General features: G+C 40.5%; 1 protein-coding gene across 1 annotated transcript; it reads left to right on the forward strand.

The window, feature by feature from the left end:
* The first annotated feature begins 3,416 nt into the window (after positions 1-3,416).
* Positions 3,417-23,563, forward strand: emilin2a (elastin microfibril interfacer 2a). Its single transcript, XM_035671500.1, has 9 exons — positions 3,417-3,693; positions 4,300-4,425; positions 6,815-7,005; positions 7,190-9,172; positions 16,339-16,692; positions 18,598-18,651; positions 19,108-19,164; positions 19,344-19,481; positions 20,781-23,563. The coding sequence occupies exons 1-9, from the start codon at positions 3,569-3,571 to the stop codon at positions 21,113-21,115; spliced, it is 3,363 nt and encodes a 1,120-aa protein (XP_035527393.1). The 5' UTR covers positions 3,417-3,568; the 3' UTR covers positions 21,116-23,563.
* Positions 23,564-23,596: the final 33 nt, after the last annotated feature.

The following is a 23,596-nucleotide window of genomic DNA, read 5'->3' on the forward strand; positions in this document are numbered from 1 at the left end:
TCTCCTTTTGTCTGCCAGTCTGTCTCCCTGTCTGTCTCTGACCATGACATTTGTTTGAACTTTCTCTTAATCGTATGTTCTGATCATGACATTACAGTATCATACGCATTGTGCTTTTTTCCTCAGCAAAACAAGAAAAAGCCACCCTACAACTTGATCCAGAGGAGGTCATTCACAGTGTTATGCCAATTAATATCCTAAAAAAGATAAATCCAAGTAAGAGCTTACAAATGCAAGTGCCACCCATAATGGAAAGGTCGACTAATTAGGGAGCTATTTTCGATCAGTCGACTGTTACAAAGTGACAGCGTTACAAGTTGGTCTCTGTCAAGACTTCTCCTGTGGGGAGCAAAATGAACAAGAAGGGAGAGGAGAGACGAGGAGACAAGAGGGGTAAATCTGAAATAATGATGGAAGACAATCTGGTGGAGTCAATTCTCTGAGGTATCATCATTTCGGCTTCTTTTACACCTAACACTTATTCAAAAAACCTCTGAGAGTGTAACAGCATGCAGTAAGACAGAGGAGTCTTCAGCTGCTTCATCTTGCTATATAAAATGTGTATGCGTGTGTTCATGCAATATGGTATCTATCTAACAGGGACAACTAATCCAGTATCCTCACGTCAGGCTTGATGCACAGGCCCCATAAATCTGTAGAATATACGGAGGCTTCAGAATAACAAAGTTTCTGAATTTACTTTGTCTCAAAAATGCCTTGCAAAGACTGAATAATATCCAATATATGATCAAAACACCATGTCTCATACTCTCTGTTTCACTTTGTAGAGCTAAAGGAGAGAAAAGTGAAATTGAAGTAGCAATCCCACCGCAGCAACCATAGGCAGCCCCTTGACCTCACTTTGAAGAGTACCTGTGTAGGCAGTGTTTGCGTGCCTTGGCTCTCCCACTGAGTCACCCAGTGTAAGTGCAGCACTACCCTGGTGTAATGCGTGTGGTGCATAGCTGTTGCTTGCCAAATGAAAGCGATCTCTGCAGCACTGCTCACTCTCCCTGGGTGACACGAAAAGCCAGTGTTTGGTTGTTTTACAAGGGCATGTTTACTATTAGGAAGCCACGATGCCCACAAAATCCACAGTGCACCTACATGAACTTAATTTGATCCACAGTGTGGCTCTGCAACACAGAACAAAATTGGACCTTTTAAAGAAAAACCTGTTTTGTGTGCACCTGCACATTTATTATAAGTTAACATAAAGATCAAGGTCACTGCTTCAGTGGGAGTACATAGAATTTAAAGGATTCAAAAGCAGTCTGTGGTGAAGGGTGGCCTTGCAAAATTCATGTCTCGGTGACAAATGCATTGTATGCTGCAAAGGATCCACCCTGGTTCAATGCAGGCTATTCCAATTCCAATCAGTCCTCCAACTTCTGCAATGTCGAAAAATAAGAAATCGATCCCAGAGAGGTGAAACGAGGACGTGTCCCCTGGATTTATGACCGAAATCATGGCGTGTGGTTTATTTTTTTTAAGTGAAAGATAAGGATGGGTATTTCCTTTCAATCGTGACTCATCTTACATCACATTCAGCATGAATGTCATGGCATATATGAAGTTAATGACTATTTTTAACTTGAGCAGCGCACATAGGTGTGAGGTGTGTTGCTTGATAATGTCATCATGGCAAAGCAAAGTAAGTAAAGAGCGAGGGCTTTAATCCAGCTGTAATTAGAGCAGTGAAAACAGACTGTCTAGCTTTTATAACCGAAGACAGAAATAGAGCTGATACTGATTTAGTCTGAGAGACATGATTCTAATAAAATGTAGAGTGATAAATAAGATACAGTGAATTCAGAGTGCATAACACAGATAATTGACATGAGCATGGCAAAGTGATGGAGAAATGTGACTGGAGAAATTTGGGCACTCATACTGCCTCAGTAATGAAATGTCCTTTTCTCACACCAACACTTTTGGAAAGGAATTGCCATGACTACAAGAAGGAGTTTTTGCTTCCTTAACTGCTGCTGTGCTGCCCTCTTCTGGTGACTACACAAACAGCCTGTGACAACACTCCCATTAACAGTCTACTTTTTTGTTTTCTGAACAGCCTTCAGTTGATGTCGAGGTTTACTGAATTACAATTTGGGTTAACATGGGTTAGAATTATGTGTAAATATAATAAAGTGAGAGGAAATGAACAAAAGGAAATCAATAAAGATGTCAATAATCTCATTAAAGGATTATGCGGTTACCCGATGCTCATGTTGGCAAAACACTTAAAATCCAATCCCTGCAGACATCATTCACTTGCGTAACCTTTTGCAGCATCTCTCAGTGGGCGCGACCTGGTGCACACTGCCTGATGAAATAGTGTAGTCTTATTTTAGGAAGGGCTATCTCTGGTCTGACAGCAATCTAGAAAGGGAGCTTGTTCAATGGTGAGAGGTTATTTTTGGGAGGGGGGAGAGAGAGAGTAGTTGTGTAGATGAGTGTGTGTCTACATGTGTGTTTATACATCTCCTCTTTCCATAATGCTTCTCAGCATCTCTCTGAATCTTTATTCCACATCTAGAACTTGAATTCTCACCATGTCTTTGTTTAACTCCCTGTCTCCCTTGGTTACGTCTATCCTTCTGTCTCCCCCTCTGTTTTTCTTTCCCCCCATAATCATTTCTGTTAACTGGCAGCATCTGTCTGATCAGAAAAAAGTCATTCAGTATGGCCCATGACAGCAGCCTGGGAAACTGCAGGGAAATTGCTTAAGGCCATCTCACGAAAATAAATTTCACAGCACCACTGTGTGCGCGAAAACTCTCCTCTTTCTCACACTTTCACACAGCACTAAAGCACTGACAATGAATTCCTGCCTCAAGTGCTGTGAATTGAAGCTCTTGTATAACTAATGTGCTACTTTCTGTCTCCCTCCACATTAAGATACTGCTCAGTTTGGCTTAAAATGTTAGCATTTGCTCAGCGAATTGCAGCAGAAAAGAACACACTGCGCACTATGTATCCCCCATTCACCAAGGCAGACAGAATGTAAATTACTACTGTTATCCCTGGCCATGAATATCATCGACGTTACCACTACACACACCTCTTTCAACACTGGAGGTTGCATTCAAAAGACATCATCCTATTATGTTCATCAGTGAGGTGTGAATATTGGCTGTTGGCAGACAAAGAAGTAATCAACTGGTCTCCCAAATCCTTTTTTGTTGCAGCATCCTCTGAGTCTCTTATTAATTAATGATTTCATGAGTTCATGAGTGAAGACTTAAAAAGAATAACTTAATTAAAGGACATTACCACATACAAAAACACCTTCTGGGCTATAAAACTTTTACAAAATGCTAGGGGAAGTTTTTCCCTCATCTGAATTTTTTTAGGGGGAGGGTGTGGGCCCTAAACGTCATTCCAAGGGAGTTGCAGTGAAACTGGACTTCCCCAAACTTGAGTTATTGGAGTTGGATCAGTCACTGTGGCAATGTGACTTTGGTGTTTGGGACCAGAGTTCAAGATAATAACAGAGGAGCCCTCTTTTTCTATGTTAGGAATATTTATTTTGAGGCGTCTGTAAAGTATTAATTACAGGAACGGAGAGATGGACTGGCGGTGGACAGTTTTCACACTGTTTTTGAACTTTCATTTCATTTACGGGTCTCCCTCTTCTTATGACTTGTTCCAGGGGTCTGCATACACTGGAGTGGTGCACAGACACAGAAACAGGTAAGAAGCTGGTTTTATACTTGTGTGGCGAAACATTTGAACTTTTCTGCTTCTGTGAAAGTCATAACAACTAGCGTTTCTTTAATCCCACTTTTCCGTAAGGTGGAGGCTGTGCGCTTTTGTTGCGCAGTTGCCAACATAAAGGCGATAACGCCCATAGTTCTCATTGATCGGAATGACCTCAGATCGGCGAATATTTAGCCTCTTATGGTCATATGTAGCCTGTTAACATCCACTGTGCGTTTTATCAGCTTGCGTCTAAATTTGGCTCGTGTTTGCTAGAGTTGCGAAAGGTGATAAGATCCAGATAAACGCTGGAATGCCAGTGATTACTCCAATCAGTGTACAAGAGACCATTAGTCCATTTGCAACCTTTTCTGATAAACTCAAATAAGCTTGCGGAGAAAATGATGAACAAACTTACTGAGCCTTCAGGGAAAGCTCAGTAAAACATTAAGGACTTAATTGAGATGTTTTTATTATCCAAATCATAAAAAACATATCACAAATCCTAAGATATATGCACTAAAATGTTTCTTAGAGTTTCTTGGTATACATATATATCCATCTTAAAGCTCTTTTCTTTATTCCTGCCTCTCTTCTCAGGAACTGGTGTGCCTATGTGGTGCGCAGGAACGTGAGCTGCGCCGTGCAGGGGAGTGTGGAGAGCTTCCAGGAGCCCGTAGTGGCCCCATGCCCAGCCTACCAGCCCGACTGCCAGCAACAAGTGACGTGAGCATCCAGGGAGCAAGGGGAAGGGGTTGAAGGGGTGCATCATGTTTAGATGTATGAGCTAGTTCTGATACAAAATGTTTCTCTGAGTGAGACCTGGAGGCAGAAGATATTCACAGTGGCTGATGAAACTCCACTGGCAGAACCAAAAGCACAGCATTTCTAGCAAGTTAGAAAGCCCACTGAAAAGGCAAAGGGTTAAACAGGAAATGCAGCCTAAAGCTTGTTGTAATAGCAACTAGTGGACACACTTATATCACAATTACTTCCCATGCAAAACACAGTATGAGTATATATAGTGTATAACACTGATTATACCATTATCATATCACATGTTAGTGGGTGGGATATATCAGGCAGCAAGTTAACATTTTGTCTCAAAGTTAATGTGTTAGAAGCAGCAAAAATGGTGATGGCTAGACGACTGGGTCAGAGCATCTCCAAAACTGCAGCTCTTGTGGGCTGTTCCCGGGTCTGCAGTGGTCAGTACTGATCGGTGTATATTGGACATATAGGCCGTTAATCAAAGGCAGACGCATAGTCATTGAATTTAATTAGCTCCTCAGATATGTGTGATAACACTTGCCTTTTATAATCCTATCCTCAAAAAAAAAAAAAATAGAAGCTACATTAATACAGTAGACTGTAAACAATGTTCTTCCTGCCTGATAACATGCTTGTGATGTTCAGAATCACGACAGCCTCCAGCCTATTATAGTATGCAGCAGATGGAAATCAGCATACACATGGGACAGATAGCCTTTCTATTAGAAAATTGGGTCAAGAATCGCACCAATAGCTGTAAGCTAAAGGAGACTTTGGACCTTCAAAGATTATGAAGGGCATGGTCAAAATAAATGGAAAAGTTAGACATTGGCTTTCATTCTGAATGTTTACTTCCATTCAGGCAGTTACCTTTGGCCTTTGTGAACTTGTACTCAGGAACATCTCTTTGGCTCCATGAATTAAGGCTTTACTAAAGCAAATAATGTTCACCTCCAAAAACAGGTCTGGCTCTGACACTTTTTTATAAATCTCTCATTTGTGCACTAAATGTGTTAACGTACACTTACAGATGTGTCACAACTGTTTACTTGTCATTAGCAGGTATATGGCCCTCAACATAACATAACTTGATGTCCTGTTGTAGCTTTTATCATCATAATGCAAAAATAATTGACTTATCAATTACTTTAGAAACCATGTCAAAAAGACGTTGGATTTATGAGCTGTGTTCACTTCTGGGTGGAATTTAGATCCCTGCGGCTAGCCAGTAGTGAGCAGTGCATAAGATTTATTATCAGAGTGAAAAATGCATTTAAAATGTGTCATCCAAATATTTGAAAATTTGTGTTTCTTGTGTTTATTTTAAGATGTCATGGTTATAGAATTGACTAAATCTATTCTCTCACACTCTAATAACAAATACTCTAATGATTTGATTAAAGCCCATGTCTATACAAAAAGAGGTTTTAGATAAACACAACAATCTGTTTCTCATATGGTGATTAATTGTTGTAAATGGGAGTATCTACACCAGTAATTGGCGAGTAGTCATTGTCATTAATTATGTTCTGGAAGATGTCGTGTTGCAATTTTATATTTTTTCCTTTGTGAGTCATTATTAGTTGTGAAACAACACATGCTATCTGTGGTTTAGCTTTGTGATCCACTTACAAAAACACATGCGCAAGACCTACTGTGTTGTGGAAAAGATCCTGGAAACAGATCATTCTTGGGTCACAAGAGCACAAATCCAAGTTACACAGTAAAGCAAGACGAGCTAGCAATGAGAATAGATACCATAGGTTTTTCCATTTCTAAGTTATGACATATAGTATTGGCTTCATCTCACATTAGTATGAAATTTAAGCGCATACAGTTGATTACAGCCATAAGTGTTAATGTCCTTTTCCCCCTTTGTCTATTTGTCAAGCTAGGACAGTGTTATCAGTGAGGGTGACAGTTGGGAAATGTGCAAAGATGATTATTTCAGTCATCAACTTTCCAGATGTTCTGCATGACATGACCCCTGCTATCAGGGAAGTGATGTCATCCATTGTTTCTTTGGGAACTGTTTGCCTTGGCTAGAAAGATTAAACTTTCATGTAATAGGGAACAGAAGAGCAGCTCAAAAAGTGTCCATGTCCAAAAAAAAAAAGACGTTTTGGTGATTGCAGGTGTCAACTGCTCCAAAAAAAAAAGAAAAAAGACAATATTATGGGAACAGTTTAATTTTTTGGAATGGTAGAAAAGCTGTAGCGTGGACAAGCAAAACATTTTGTCAGACAGCAATATTAGGCCAAATAATGGTCAGTGTTGCCAACTGTATATTCACATTTGTTTGAGATTTTAAAAAACGTATGAATTAATCTGTTCTTGATTACAGATACCAAAATCGGTTTCGACCCACATACAAGATTGCCTTCAAGACAGTCACAGAATTAGAGTGGAGATGCTGTCCTGGTTACCAAGGTCTCGACTGTAAAGATTTAAAACCACCACCAGACCGACAAACAGTTCAGGGAATACAGCCATACTTCCCACCAAATCCTGGACATACAACCAGACACACACAGCGTAAGAAACCATTTTCTTTTCTGCCTTTGTTGTAAATTTATGCTAAATATCTATGTATCTTATTAAAGTTAAGTACCACTGAACCGCTAAATTAAGTTACCTTAGTGCCATTCTTCTTAAAGAGGAGAGACACATTCATTTGTATATATTAATAGAAATCTAATAACTCATTCTCTGATCATAGGGCCAGAACGGAGAGAGACAGGGCACCATGAGGCAAGGCATGGTGGGACAGATAAGGTACATCTTCTGGAAAGTGAAGTTCAGCGCCTGTCTCAGACAGTCCTGGATCTCCAGTCAGCTTTGACAGGATTAACTGGCAACCTCCGCACAGACCTGCAGGAAGACACAAAGAAGATGCTGGTGACACTTCTCAACAACATGCATCCGCCAGACAGTGCTACGGCTGCAGGCACAGAGGAGAACCCAGCAGTGCTGGATGGTCACCAGGCTACTAGAGGTGGGATTACTGGAGACAAGGCAATAGAAAAAATAATGGCCCGGTTGGATGATATCAACAATGCATTGAAAAGCAAGGATGAAGCCTTGGAAGACCTAAAAGGAACCATGACAAGTCATGAGGGGCAGATACGTGTCCTGATGGATGCCTCTCAATCTCAGACTCCAGCAATTGCAGAGTTTGATGTTATACAGACCTACATTGATGGAAAATTTGAAAAGCTGAAGAAAGAGCTAGACCAGAATGTGGAGGAACAGATGGCCAAGCTACAAAACTCATGCAATGACAAGATCCACACCTTGCAGAAGACCTGTGAAGACAGCCGTGACCAAGGTTTGGTCAGCCTGACCAAACTGGTTGACACCAAAGAGGATGATCTGAGAAAAGAGATCCGAGCACTACGTCTGGACATGGCTGCTGCAGATGGACCTATTCGAACTCAAAGGCAGACAGATCCAACCAAGGCAGAAGAGGATCATAGTGACCACAAAGACCTGTGGCGTGAGATTGACCGTATTGCAGATGCTCACCGCATCCTGAACGCCCGCTTTGACAACGAGCTGGTGCACCTATCTGAGTCTCCACAAGACAATGATTTTAGCCTACTGATTGAAGAGATGGAGGCACGCATTAATATCACAGAACAAAACGCAGAGACTCACTGTTTCTATATTGAAGAGAAGCTGACCCGTACAATTGCTGACGAAGTGGCAGCATTGCGGAAGCTTCTGGATGAGCGTCTGAACAGCATGGAGGACCAGTTTACAACCATGCTGGTGGAAATGAGCAACAGCTCCTTCCCGGGGATGTTTGGAGACTCCATGGATGCCATCCAGACAGAAGTCAACAATAATAAGTTCCTCCTTCAAGGTTTGGATGATAAGGTCAATGCTGTTGGAGAGCTGTGCTCTGCAGGATGTTCAGGCTCAGGAATTTCAGTCGGTGCAGTGAGTTCATCACCCACACCTAAAGTCCTAGAAAACATTTTGAAAGACCTGAGTCGGTATAGGAATGACTTGGATGTTCTTCACACAGATGTCATTACCAACAAAGACAAGCTCAGGTACCTAGAAGAATTTGTTGAAAGGCAGTCAGTTGCAAGTGAGAGACGTGCTACGACGATGGAGGACTTCAAGAAGGGACTGATTAATCTTCAAGATAATGTGCTTGGTCTGGCTGGTGCTGTTACTGGGTTGAGTGACTCCTTAAGCAAATACAATCAGGATATGCACAGAATAAACTCAACATGCTGCCAGGCAGAGCATAGTGGCACTGGGATTCCAGCAAAGAACAACTGGGCATCAGTCAGTGCAGAGCCCAGTAGTCAGGCAGAAGACACCAGACGTCAGGTGGAGGAGCTGAAGAACAGGCTTGATACACTCAGTACACAGGTGTCATCTGAACTGAGTCAGTGTAAACAAAACACACAGGGTGTTTCTGATGACATTTCTGCTGTGAATGGACGTGTGACCAGACTTGAAAAAGTGTGTGGAAGGTTAGATGGTGTTTCTGCTAATATCAAAGAGCTGAAAGATGGACTGGAGAGGCATGTCGGTGGTCTGCGAGAGTGTGTGTACAGGATGAACATCACCTGTGGAAATCATGGCGCAGACATCGTCGCACTGCAGAATTCCTTGCAGAAGTTCCAGGGACAGCTGTCTGCGATGGCCAAACATGTTTTGAAAGACGTCAGTCCAAATGGGCCAGGTGAGTTGGTGGTTTGGTGATGGTTTCATGACATTGTTGGCTATCTGTGGTAATATCTTACTTAGAAATGACAGGGATGTTTATCAATATTTATTTAATTAGAAGATCTCTGAATTTTGAGCCAATATTCAAAGGCTTTATCACTACAGAACTTTAGTCCGCCAACACACATTGAATGGATTATGTGCAGCATTGGTATTTGGCTTATAGGAGCTGACCACGTCACTCCCCAAAAGGAAGCAGCAAGCTCAACACAGTAGGGAGAAGGGAGTGACAATGATAACTTCCAACCTAAGGGAATGTAGACTTAAAGTCTGCAGGTGAATGCTAGGGTGTAGGTGAGGCTTATGAAACTCTGGGAGGGACAGATAGCTTTCAGGTAGTCTGGCTCACAGGAAGTATGCTGTTGGTATAAGTCTGCCAGAGGGCGATTATTTCAGTTGACATTCTCCTCTCTTTTCACTATCTTCCGACACTGTTTTGCAAGGCCACCGTCGCTGCATCCTTGGTTTAGCACCACCGAAGACAGTCGTGATTGTGGTTTAAACCAGGCGTCTTAAACTCAAATTGGCTCACGGCCACTGCAGGTATTGCCGTCTCATAGGAGGGACACTTCAATGTTCAATTTCTAGAAGAGAGCCCAATATTCTGAAAATATTTCCAACATCATACTTAATAACAACATGCAAACAGCAGTCTCTATACATTTTTATATCACTATTTTATATAATCTTTTCTTGTTCACAGCCAGACAACAAAAGAAGGCCTGCTCTCTTCTAAACAACCTATTTACAGGCACCTTTGACCTTTGCCATTATTTTGCGCCAAACAAAACACATTTTTTTAAATCATTTTAATTTTAATTGTAAATAAAGGAGACGTTAAAATTTATATGAAACACCTAGAAAAAATAAAATAAATGAATGATCTCGCAGGCCGGATTACATATAGTTTTTTGCATCGTGTCAAAGAGAGGGGGATTGAGGGCTGGAAAAGGACACCAGGCCAAAAGTTTTAGACCTCTGGTTTAAAGAAAAACAAGCTATACCAGAACGATAATGGTTTCATCCAGACCTTTTTCCAGCGCTGGCAGTGTTAAAACGAAATATGGAGATGAGTCTGTCTATGCGAGACTAGCTCTCAGCTTTCCAGTGTGGCAGCAGACATGGCAGCTAAGTGAGTGCGTGCGCAGAATCCTGCTTAAGTACAATATAATGAAAAGAGCGTGTTGCAATGAGAAGAGTATGCCATGAGAGCGTAACAGGGGACTGACTGCTTGAACTATGTTGCGGGCTTTGCTTCATTGGTGAATTTGAAGGACTAGTTAAACATTTTGGGAGTTGGATAAAAAGCCCGATACCACACTGCCTATTCAGTATCAAAACAAAATCCGTCAGCACAGTCCATCACCTTACTAGTTAACAGGTTACATCTTAATCTGTACATTTTTGTTTAATCTGAACTAGAAGTTCCGATTAAAAGTGTACAAGCATCTAGTTACAGTTTATGGGGGGTTATGTGCTGGACTTTTGCTACTTTTGGACACTGCCAGGCTAGCTGTTTTCCCTCATTTCCAGTCTTTATTCGAAGCAAAACTAACCAGGTCCTGGTTATAGACAAGACCACTAAATATTGAAAAGACACTGTATGACAGTAATCAAACATAGTTTATGACTTAATTTTATTGTTAAAAAATTCCATGGATTCTCACATAACTGCTGTCAGACACTGAAATGAGCCAAAAGAAGCTGGGTAAAAAAATACTGCCCAAACATACTCCTTTGCAGCTTCCTCTTTAACTTCCAACATATGAGTTTATCAAGTCTGATTAACATCTGTGTAAACACAAACTTTTCCTGAAGATAATCCTCCATATAATGCATTTTGCTTGCTTGGCTTACATGGAGGCTTGGAGGGAAGGATCAAATCCCATGAATGGCCACAGGGTATTTCCCGGAGAGGGAGGACACGGGTTCACTGGGCCTCCCGTGCTCGCCTCAAGTGTGTCATTCAATATGTCCCGGCACCGAGGCAGAGGCCCACATTGGAAACTTCCCGTGACTTAGATTCATGTTGTCCTAAGAATTCCCTAGTTTTTATATAAGGAATTGGATAGGTAAATAGGATCTTAAATTTGTACATGCCGAGGTCAGCCCCTCCTAACTATGATTTACTCTCATTGCTCCCTTATGTAGATGTCAGAACACCCGAGCAGACTGTTCCATCTTTCCCACTCCTTTTATGAACATGTTGACTTGTGAGGTATTCTTTCTTACACCATGACATTGCTTTTTTTACTCATACCACAGAACTGCAGACCTCGATCCTAGTTCCTAGTCTCTCTCTCACACACACACAGGCTCATACACAATACACCTCCCTCCCTGTCTTTCTCCTTACACATGTACACATACCAACCTCTAGAGATTCCCGTAGAGTGACCTCAGCCCTGATGTGTGGAGTCTGGTCCTCATTAAGGGCCCTGACTCACTGCTGGAGCCAGTCTTGATGGAGAGGGGAGAAGCAGGCTCCACACCCAGGAACAGATGCTTCGACTACCCTCAGCTGTGATGTCATGACTGGGGCCCCATCTCTGTTGCCTCCCTTTCTTACACCATAGTCCAAAACAATGGTATGATAGGGCCTTATGAAAAAGGAGGGTGGATGGATAAATGGTTGTGATGTAGAGAAACGAAGAGTGTGAAGGCATTCTGTATTTTACTCTTTGCCAAATACGGTCGGCTTCTTCCAGACTTTGATTTGATTTCATTAGCGTACATGTGACATTATACTGTACCTCTGCCAGCATTAAATCAAACAGAGCCGTGCATACTGCAGCAGGATTGTGAAACATTTTTGTCAGGGCTCTTACTTTATGATTATTAGTTGTTTATATATCCCAAAAAGAAAACAGTTTCTAGCTTTTATTTATATCAGAGAGCAAAAGTTCGACATTTTGAGAAATATACTCATTCACGTTCTTGCAGAGAATTTGATAAACCATTGATAGCGCTCACATTTCTGCATGCTGAGTATGGAGCTAGTGGCTGCAGTCGGCTCACTTAGCTTAGCATAGGTGAGTCTGGTCTGGTAAGAAAATCGAAATGAAATAACATGTTATATCTTGTTTGTTTAATCCGTAAAAAAGTGTGAAAAACGGCAATTTTCCGTTATGAAACCAACTTTTTTTGTCATGTAACGCATCCGTCACAGAAATACATGACACGTTATTTTGGTTTTTGTATGGAGTAAACAAACGAGATACACCTTGTTAACAAATTAGTTTTAATGGTGCTGGTGGGTGGATTTGATTACCTTTGGAAAGCGAGTTTCTCCTGTTTACTGCCTTTGTACTAAGCTAAACTAGCAGGCTGCTGGTGGTAACTTCACATTTACTGTACCGACACGGTACAGTAGTGGTTTCAATCTCATTATCTAACTCTTGGCAAGAAAGTGAATATTTCCCAAAATGTTGATCATTTCCTTTAAGGGCAAATATCATCATATTTTGATACTTTCGTGCAGATATCTGTATCCTAAATCCCACGAGACAGGGAGTTGGACCGTGTGGCAGAGGTAGCATGAAGATTTAATGTTTTCCTCAAGTTTGGCAAAGAGAGAAACAGTCCAAATAGAGATACAAATTTCCATGAAAAATCCCAGCTCTGTGGGTGTGGTGGTAGTGGTGGTGGTTGAGAGACTACTGAAACGTTTCCTCTCTCTGTTTGAGCTCATATTCTCCACTCAGTCATATGAAGACCCCGAGGAGGCTATGAACAGATGAGGTGTTGTAATAACATAACTGAAAGATTAACTGGAATTGCTTTGCCCTTACTCAATGTGACTGCTGAGATGAATTGTGTGACTTCAGTTGCAAAATGTTGGCACTGCTTCGTCCAGAGCAGCTGCTGTAGCAAAGGTCTGCCACTACAGCGTGTATGTGTTTGTTTCTGGCTGTTTTCTTTTCCGATAGGGAGTTGTGGTTAAGCAGCAGTGACTCTGTTGCATCATTTAAAAGTCTAACGACAATGTGTTATGTTGAAATTAAGCAAGAGAGTGGGTCCAAAAGTTAGGAAATGTAGAAATATGGAAAATGCTTCTGTTTTCAAAGAGCTTGAGCATGCTGTTCCTAATTCAGACGATGACTAATCAACCTTCTTGCGCTGAATTTTCTAATTCGATTCTCAAGCTGTTTTTTTTTTTTCCAACTCCTCCTGTTTTTTGGAAGTTATCCCAGCCTGGCTCAAATCACTTTCCTGTGGTTTCTTTCTCTCTCCCTTATCTCTGAATTTCTCTCTTTACTCCCTCGGTGCTCTCTCCTTCTGTCCAGTGTTTTTTCCTCCAATTTGTCCTTCCAAGAATGCCAGAGGACTTCTTTTTCTCCTGTCCCTCCACCCTGTCCTGTAAGTGTCTATTGACAGGCGAGGCCTTCAGAAAAAAAAAGTGCTTGTATTAAAGTCAGGATAAAATAAAGGCTTTGATTTCATGGATCAATGCTTTGCAATTGATCATTCTGACTTCATATTGGAGAGACAGGCAGTAAGATTAACTGTCTACCGTGATGAGGGAATACAACAATAACAAGATATCAAAGGCTTTTTTGAAGTCAAAGGGTGTCTGTTGTGAAAGAATGGAAAATTGTACCCGACACCGCCACAGACACACACTGTATATATTTAGTCAGCACCAGAATTTTGAAGGGGTGCTTTAACTGTAGCAGCTTCCCCAGAGAGATTTCTGAAGCTACGAGGTGAGGTGTTTCCATCTTTGACCAGGGAGCCCATCTGGAAGTCTTCAGAGGAGAATGGACCCAGATACACAATGGGAGTCCCTGAGGTCTGCCATGCAGTGCACAATTTGAACCTCCCATCATTAATATCGCTGGAGGAAAATGAGGCGGAGGGTGAATGTGTGTCCATGTGCATAGCAAGAAAAGGAAAAAGAAAAAAATGTCTGTCAGAGTGGCAGTGATCCATTATATTGTATGTGCGTGTAACCACCACACCCTGCTCTGTGCCCCCTGACACCATTTTCCATCGCATGATCAGCTTGTCTGCTGCAATACTCCTTGACGGTTTCAGACACTTTTGATCACTCACACACTGTCACACACCCGAATCTGCGCAAGCAGCAGTGACTAAAGCATCCCTCCCCCTGCAGTGTCTCAATCTGCTTGTAAGCAATAACATCTGGATTTGGTGATGCTCATGGTTGCACCAGTACTCATGTGTGTGTTTTTATTTTTTATTTTTTTGACTTTGCGGTTGCCCCCTTAGTGAGACACAGGCTGAGAGCTCATGGGAAATATGCACTCAGGCAACCGGCGTCCTGAAGGAGGCAAAGGGAGGAAATGAAGAAGAGATTTCTGATTATCTCAGTACAACATGATTGCCGGGTTTAATTTGTTTTTAATTATACATGCGGTTTCTGAGTAGCTAGTGGTATCCCTGGCAGTAAAAAGGAAGAATTTGGTTGATGGTTGATGATGTTTTATTTGATAAGACCAGAGTGGTTGATTACTTTCATAATCCAGAGTAACAGGCTGCTTTCGTTTGGACTGATCACTTCAGTGCAAGACTGAATGTATAATTGAATTAACAGTTGGATTCATTGAAATATTGTTGGCTATGGCAGAACTTACAGCTTATTATTTTTGTTTCAAGATGCTAAGAAGTCATTTAATGGTACCTGGTGGATTTGAGCATAAATGTTCATTCTTGACCTTGGGAATAGCGCTTTGACAAAATGATCTTAACTTATGGTCCACTGACCAGCTTTTCTCAAGAGCTTTTAACCACATTCTGTGGCCATCAGCGAGTAGAGTTTGAGCAAACTCCATATGGGTGAAATCTAACAAGTGGACTTTGATTTAAGATTAATTTATTACAAGCGCCCTCATTTTCATCGTGAGCATGGCGCATGCTGACAATAGCATCTAGCTATCATACAGCCTCACAGAGCTACTAGCATGGCTGCATACTTGTTGTAAACAGAGGTTTTTTGTTAGTTCAGGCAAAAACGCTGAAGAGGCATTCGCATCAGCTGATCGACTATCAGCTGTATTCTTCATGCTTCAGCATCTGTGGCCTTTTATTACAACAGCTGATCATCTACCAGCGGACCAGTAGCACCCAATCAGATTCACGCAGATGTACAAGTGGCCTTTATAACCTGACACTCACTTTCTCGCTTTCACACTGCTTCCTTCATTTCTACACCTCTGCTGCTGTAGCACTAACACTGTAGCTTATTTATATATTGAAGCTTGTTCGGTACCGTTGGCTTTGATAAGATTTAACATTCATGTATGTTTACAGAATATACTATATAATACATTTATTTATTCTTCCTGCAGAATCTCTGTTTGTATTCTTTGAGCACTTCCTCAAAGAGCAGATTCTTTTCCGCCAAATCTAACTGTATAATCATTTGGAATAAGTGGTCATTTCCTTAAGTGTCTTTGTCTGAATGACATTACTGTAATCGGGTTACATGAACTCCATTTATGCCCAACCTCGCCCACAAGGTTTAAACAACACTGCAGATACAGATACAGGAAGCATCAAACAAGCCATTTAACGTAGAAACCCACTGAATCTTAAATACGGCATATCACAATCTGTCTGCCACCTGGCTGTGAGAAGGGGCTGACACAAAGCAGGTACTGTAATTATTGTTGTTATTTGTCCCCAGGACACTCTCCCAGCATCTCTAAGCTCAGGCCCAGGTGATATCTGTTCCCTCAGGGGGTCTGGCAAGCGGCCAACTGGTTTCTGTTCAGATGGTTCTCGTTGTCTAAAACTCACACAGACCGCCTGCTTTGCTTTTACGAAGGGTAATAATGGTGCCGAAAAAAAAAAAAGCTTGGAGGTGCAGTGAAAGCCAGGTCTAATTTGGCCTGTCATCAGAATATAAGTCGTAAAAAGGAGAATTCACAAGAGAAGGGAGGGATGTGGTCTGAATGTGAGAGAGGAAGTAAATAATAAAGTAAATTGGAGGCTTGTGCGATTGCAGTTACAGCATTTTCCATAACCTTGAATTGGATTATAAGAGTTGTTTTGACCAGCGTTTTAATGCTTGATGCTAACTGATCATATGGTTAGAAAATTAACTGTAAAATTGATGTGTTTCCCATTCTGCCACTGTTTTTCTTTTTGCTTTCTAAGGAGTGGCCTTGGCACCAGAGAGGCCTGCTACTATGCCAGAGTCAAGTCCGACCAGAACCAGAATCCAACAAATCCACATCCCTCTCATCCTCCCACCACCGCCGTCTAGCCGCAGGCAGCCGTACAATCCCAGCCAACCAGTGCAGCCCAACACGCACACGATCAGGATCAGCCCGCCAAGCCAGCCGTCCAGCCCCCAGCAACCAGGCCACCCCACTATCCCCCTGGTTCCCATAAGGCCAGTGGTGGAGACGGGCGAGGCTGGACCTCCAGGGTACATCCGCAGGGTGACTGTGCGGAGAGGGTCCGAGGACTCGTCTAGAATGCCTGTCAAAGGATTTGCTGGAGCACCAGGTGAGTAGAGCTAATGGTGATGATGACCTTTACTGTTCTAGACCACCGTCACTCACACATGCAGCTGAAAACACACTCAGAAATTATATTTTATTATCAGTCTGAACATTAATCTGCATTAAATCTCATTTTTGTTTCACTGAAGACCACATGGATTTATGACACAAAGCCTGATTTGGTAATGCTTTAAATTATAGCCTGTAAATTACAGTGCAAATACCAGTGAAATACATACTATATACTGTAGGTACTAATGTTATGTGCAAGGGGAGGATTACAGGGAATAAGGGCGTAATGAATTTATGAACCTAGAAATCAATTACAATGTAAGTTATACCCAACACATACTAATAATGATTACAGGGCACTGACCAGGGACCAACAGGGCTTTGCCTATATGTCCTTTAATGCAAAGCAACGTCATGAAAAGGAGCCAAACACTAGCACTATTACTAATAAGTAACATATATATAAATATAAAATATGATATATTGACTTTTGTTGTGAATACACCTAAAAGAGGGAATTTGCCACAATTTTCCTCATACTGTACTATACGTTTTCAATAAGCCACAATGAAGATTTGTGAGCAAAAGTGTATTTTACTCCATAGTAGTCTGCAATCTGATAAAATTACAGTTAAAGAAAGTTGTTCCAAGTTGTTCTCGAACATTTGTTTTGATTGTGATATGGATCCTAAAACTCCCCAGCATTTTATCATAATTTTAAAAACACAAACAAAACTATTTTGTAGTTACAGCTGCAGAGCAACAACCATAATGTTTATTATAATTTAAAAAAAACATATGCCATATTTAAAAAGTACATGTACATCATAATTTTAAAATAAATACCAAAACTAATTTTATTGCAATATGCTTGTCTCTATTTACATGTCTTGTTACCTAGTAATAATATTACTGTGCCCTGTAATTATTAAATATGAACTCAGTATTGCCAAACTTCTTCTTCCCTTGTATTTGTCTCAGTATATGTATCCAGTAAAAGTCTGCTTATATAAATGAATGCTGAGACAGGAATCTGTCATCACTGCAGTGACAAGAAGGACATTTTATGTGTCATAAATCTGGCATCCTCAAGAACTTAGGCTGAGCCAGCATTAACGCATTTGTGACATAATATATGTATGTTTGCCTTTTCAACAGGGCTGTCAGTTCATAGTTACATAAGATATTCTCATCTAAAATAATCAGCAATGACAAAATCTGAAATTCTTTTTAGCCCTTTTCACACATGGAACCCATAACAAAGGTTTAATTATCCATGTACTTTGGGTTTTTTTTTCATCCACACATAACAATGCTACACATAAAAGGCTTTAAACGGAGGCCAACTCAAATTGGACGGAAGAGACAACAGATAGTCACAGAGCCAGTTCTGGATTGAATTAACTGCACTGCGTATAGGATGATTGAAGAAAATATCAAACAACAAAACAAAGCCTTTGTTTTAGCCTCCACATGGGCATGTTTTGGCAGCAAAGGAATAGAGGATAGTTTTTCAATACATCTTGTTAGACAAGAATCCTATTGAGAATGTGCAAAAATCCATGCAAATCTTCAGGCTTTAGTATAGAGCCTTCACCACTTTTAACATTATCTTTTGGGTTTGTCTTGTTTCTGTTTTATGGTTGTTGCTTTCGTTTGGAACTCAAACAACACAAATTCAATAAGCCAAACACAAATTATGTAGTTGAGATTATAACCTTTTTTGTTTTAAATTATACCATGTATTTAAACCTATCCAACAGTGTTTTGCCATAATGGTCAGATGGGAAACAAACAGACAGACAGACAGACAACTGTCTCTGGCAAGAATATTTGCTAACCCTTGTCCTCAGATGATGATAAAACATGATGTGTTTGTCATCTGTTTCTTTTGCAGGCTATCATCCTCTGCAGCCTGTGTCTTTTAAGCCTCAATCAACCCGCCGCCAAGGTATTTTAGCAGTTCATTATCAGGTTACATTGCATGCATCTGCAGGCTTTGCCATTCTACTACATCAGTGTAAGAAACTGGAAAGGCTGTGAATAATTTGTAGCCTGAGAGTGCGAGGGAGTGGGAACTGGATGTGTTTAGTTTAAGGAGGTGTGGGCGGACTGTGGAAAGATTTTAGCTCGTCCGCAGGCACTTACCAGAAAGTTTTACCCTGTTACATTTGGTGATGATTAAGAAAATGGCATTACTGAAGTAGATAATGGCTATATTCACTAATGTAAAGATGAACAATTTCTTTTTAGTCACTTACCGACCCAGGAAAGAATACAAAGACTTAATAAATGAATTAATTTATTCTGTATATTCATTTTAAACAACTAGAGACTCAATTAAACATCTATAAAAAATAAAGATGACTGTTAGAATACATAATTAACACTTATTTGTACCTTGTAGTTCCTGTAGCAGCAAAAGTGCCCTGGAACCCAATATATCAAGCTCCAGTGCAATCAGGTAAACTCCATCTTGAAATCTCTGTATCTATTAAAAAGAAGTAAATAAATCAATAGTTCAAATATGAGGATTTAGAGGGATAAGGATTTAATGTGTTTTTTCATTTACTTTATATAAAGTGAGAAACACATTGTAATTCATCTTTTAAATGAGACTTACATGCATGTCTGTTATTCCAGTTTCAGCTGTCAACAGCGCCTTTGCAGATCCCTTCTCCTTCTCTGCCGGCCTAACACAGCAGCTCTACGGAGACTCTGGCATCATCCGCTTCAACAGAGTTCTAGTCAATGATGGTGGACACTACGATCCCCACACAGGTACGCAACAACAACAGCAAAGATTATTGTATGGCCTATTTTTACTGTTATCCTGTAAATGTAATTTAAAGCTGCACTAGCCAATATTATAACATAAACAACAGGTCAATGATGTAATGTGAAAGAGGTCAGTTCTGCAGTTCTCCTCAGCTCTATGGAGCGTTTAGCGTCTTTGAGCTCATTGTTTTGGTTTTACAACCCACAAATTGACAGTCGAGGTTCAATCTCATGGCTCTCACAGGTGGGCAGTTGTTTTCAGCAATCTCCACTGTATGCTAGCTGCCCAACACCAGACGTCAGACAATGTTAGCGACTAGCTGGTGAACACAACACAATACCCGGGAAGTGTTCCTTAGGAGTTGGGGACTGAAACAGAGCTAAAAGGAGAGTGAATATTAGACTTCAAATGAATGCTAACATTGCTCCCTGTGTGCCATTTCAGTTTAATAGGGTGATAAATTCTGTAAATGGCATCTATGGCACCTCTTTGTTGTTTGACGCAGCTTAAATTGTGATAATTGTATCAATGAATGGTGATAATTTATGCTAATAATTAGCATAATTATGCTCAGACACCAAAAATAAATGTGTTATTTATATCTGAAAATAAATTAACGTATTGGGATCACCTTGAGCTTTAGTCGTGATCGTTAGCAGTGGTTTTCAAACGTGGATCCGGGAACTAACAGGTCCTTGGCATGAAGAAGTTTAGGGACATGTTGCCTCAACAACAGCTTCAGATACATTTTAAGTCAGCTTTTAAAAACTGACAAATCCAGGCTCACGTCAAAAAGGTTGTAACTTCGAAAGATATCCACTTGACTAATTCGGACCTCAGCTTTTGAATAAAAAAACATTTTCCAGGAGTTTTTCTTGACAATACAGCACAGCACTTGCCTAAAAACGGTCATATAAGCTGCAGTTTCGGTTAATTGTGTACATTAATTTGGCCAGAGCCAAGTAACAGTAACAGTTCCAATAAAGTAGAATTTATTTTATTTTACAGAAAACTAATCTTCTAGAAAGTATAAAGGGTACAATTAACTTCAGTGTGTACGTATTTATCAACCACATCAGGAAAATTGTTGTTGATGCAGAAAGGAACACTGCAAGGTTTTCCAGAACGCGTGGGAACCCTGTTTATGAAATATTTGAAAAAATGTGAACCTATAAATGTCACTCCTGTAGGCTTTGGGGAACCAATAACCAACATAAGTAAACATCTGACTCTGTTCCACAAACATAACACACATTATTGATCTTACCCACACTTTCCCTTTCTCTTTCTCATCTCTACAGGGATCTTCACTGTACCTCTGGATGGCCGATACCTGATTTCAGGTCTGCTGACTGCAAAAGAGGGTGACCGAGTACAAGCCGTCCTATCTGTGTCTAACCGCAGCGTCCAAAGGCTGCAGAGCTCAGCTGGGCCTGTGGCTGGTCAACACGGAGGCTCAGCTGGTGGTAACTGTGGCTGCGGAGGCTCGGTGTCCTTCAGCCTGATCCTGCCCCTGAGGAAAGGAGACCGCGTGGGCCTGGTGAGGACCGGAGGCAAGCTGGCCACAACCGAGGCCAGGGAGATCCTCTCCACGTACAGCGCCATCTTCCTGTACGCACCACAGGCCAAAAGATAGCTGGAGCTCAGCTGGGCAGTAACGGAAAGGACTAGGTTGTTCCCAGATAGTTGGACTGGAGGAAATGTTGAAGAAGAGTTTTCACTGATTGGCTGTGATGCAGCTGTTTCACCACACAATGCCACTGTGTGAAGATCCTCAGTTATAAATTCAGTTAAGACGTCATTACATTGTAATTTGTAAGCCATTTGCCAAATATACCTGCATACAAGAAGCAGAATTTGTTTCTAATATATTTGATTATCAAGTTGCCTTTTTGTACCTACTGTTAAAGTCTTGTGTATATAAGTGTTTTTAAATTAACAATACAATTCATAGAATTTAATTATTATTTTAACGAAACCATCTCAGACACTCATTATACAGTATGTTGTTTTTAGACAAAAACAGTCCTTTTACCTGGTAGAACACAGGAGTTGCTGGTCCACCACTGCCTTGATCCACAGCATTTAACCCTTGTTCAAGGTTCAAGGTTAATTTATTTGTAAAAGACGAAACTTTGCTCTTAATGTATAAAATATAAAAACAACAAGGATAAAGATGAAAGTGCTCCAAGCTCTAAAAATCAGGACTTACAAAGAGAGATCAAAAAAAAAAAAATGCAGGTAAAAGCAAGAACAATTCTGTGCCATATTACTACAACTTGTTGATCTGAACGATAGCTGCTGGAACAAAACAATTTTTATACCGCTTGGTTCTACATCTTGTGACCATAAACCTCCGTCCAGAAGGAATAAGTCAATGTGCTAAGGGCAGGAGTCGTCATTTAAAAACTGTAACTGCCTGCTGTAAAGGGATTCTGGGTTAAGCTTTGACTCACCAATCAGCCTACTATTACTACCATTAAACAATATGACTGAGGGAGTTTCCTGTTCTTTAAAGAAAGGTTTCCAAACCATGATTTGGACCAGAACTAACAAGTTAAAACACTGAAGTCACAATAACGCACACTAACTGAGGCACTGTTAGACCAGCAACCCTTGTGTTCTCCAGGGTGAAATTAGTCTTGTGGCTTTGAAGAGAGTGATATTAAAAGGTTCAGTTCTTTGTCAGAAAGAACAGTTTGAAGGCAAAGTAAAGCAATGAAAATATTCTAAATATAGCGTACACTTAAACCCCTACTTCATTATCTTAGGTGGCTAAAATCTGTATTGTTGCTGCCCCAATCTACAGCAGTACATTCCTTAGCTTCTGTGCTCCTGTCTGCTTCCCCAAACTGGGGGTGTGCTGAGCACCATCTACTGTAGGTAATACACTGACTGACTAGTACCTCTTACAACCCCCACTTCCTAAAATCTGAACTAAACCTTTAATATCACAAGTTCTACTGGCCTCAGAAACTGCATTGAGAAAGTCTAGGCTGGAAGGCAAAAACCCCATATGGGTCATTACATGAAGTGGGTGTGGGTGAAAAATAAAATTCCCTTCTCCTCACTTGTGACTTATAATTCTAAAACTTAAAATATTCCAACAGCAAACTCTTAAGAAGCAGGGGGAGTGTATTTAGCCTTCAGTTCAGCCTCTGTAAACCTTTAAAAAGAGAAAAATACTGTTTTATAAACAATTTACCAAATAGCGATCCACTGAATTACTGTCTCTCTAACTCTTTAAGGTTTGTGTTATTCGACACCGAAACATGGAACTGCTTGAGGGATTTTAACTGCAGTAAAGTCATTCATGAATTTTCACTTAAAAAAATAAGCAGCAGGGTAAAAGTTACTCGCCCGTGGTTACTGTTGAACTTTTTGACTCAGAATGGAGCACACACGCAAATGTATTCAGTTAGAAACTTTATTTAATACAAATATGACCACAAGCCACACTTTGTTAGCTTCATTAGGCCTGTATTTTTTTTTTCTTCATACAATGTATTTTGTTCTTTAAACATACTTTAAACCACATTTCTATACAAATCAAACACAGCATACACTTAAGGTATTCCTGTTGGTCAGACACAATCAAATAGCAAGCATTACCTTCAAACAGAATGACACAAACAGAGTCCCACAAAAGATCATACACTTTATATGAAATAATAAAAACAAAAAAAAAAAAGGCATCAAAGACAGAAGAATGTGATGATCAGCATATATACTGGATCATTTTCCACAGCAGTTGAGTGAGAACAAACAATATTATATACCATGTATCCCAGGATCATAGAGGATGAAGTGTGATTCTTCCACACAAGATGCTTTACTTTCATAGAAAGAAATGGAATTCATTTTGTTAATCATGAGATATATCTATTTGACTTCACCAAACTTTGTAGAGAACAAGCAAACAAATCAACGCAAAACACGCATCTCAAATCATCACAGAACATCTGAGCTACAGAGTGAATGCGGAAACACTTCAGCGAAATAATAACAGGCTGATAGCGACAAATCTGGATGTACGTAATTGTATCGGAAATTGTGCTTTTTTATCATTAAATGGTTCTGTCTGTCAAGTCTCCCTCCGACTCTTTTTTAATCCTCA

This window comes from Morone saxatilis, unplaced genomic scaffold (assembly GCF_004916995.1).
Source record: "Morone saxatilis isolate NCDOM2014 unplaced genomic scaffold, NCSU_SB_2.0 Contig23, whole genome shotgun sequence".
In the NCBI taxonomy this organism is placed as follows: domain Eukaryota; kingdom Metazoa; phylum Chordata; class Actinopteri; family Moronidae; genus Morone; species Morone saxatilis.

Excerpts from the sequence above, each read along its gene's own strand:
- emilin2a (XM_035671500.1), top strand. The coding sequence starts at position 3,569 with ATGGACTGGCGGTGGACAGTTTTCACACTGTTTTTGAACTTTCATTTC. Across the intron at positions 16,693-18,597 it reads AGGATTTGCTGGAGCACCAG|GCTATCATCCTCTGCAGCCT; the intron begins GTGAGTAGAGCT and ends TTTCTTTTGCAG. Across the intron at positions 18,652-19,107 it reads TCAATCAACCCGCCGCCAAG|TTCCTGTAGCAGCAAAAGTG; the intron begins GTATTTTAGCAG and ends TGTACCTTGTAG.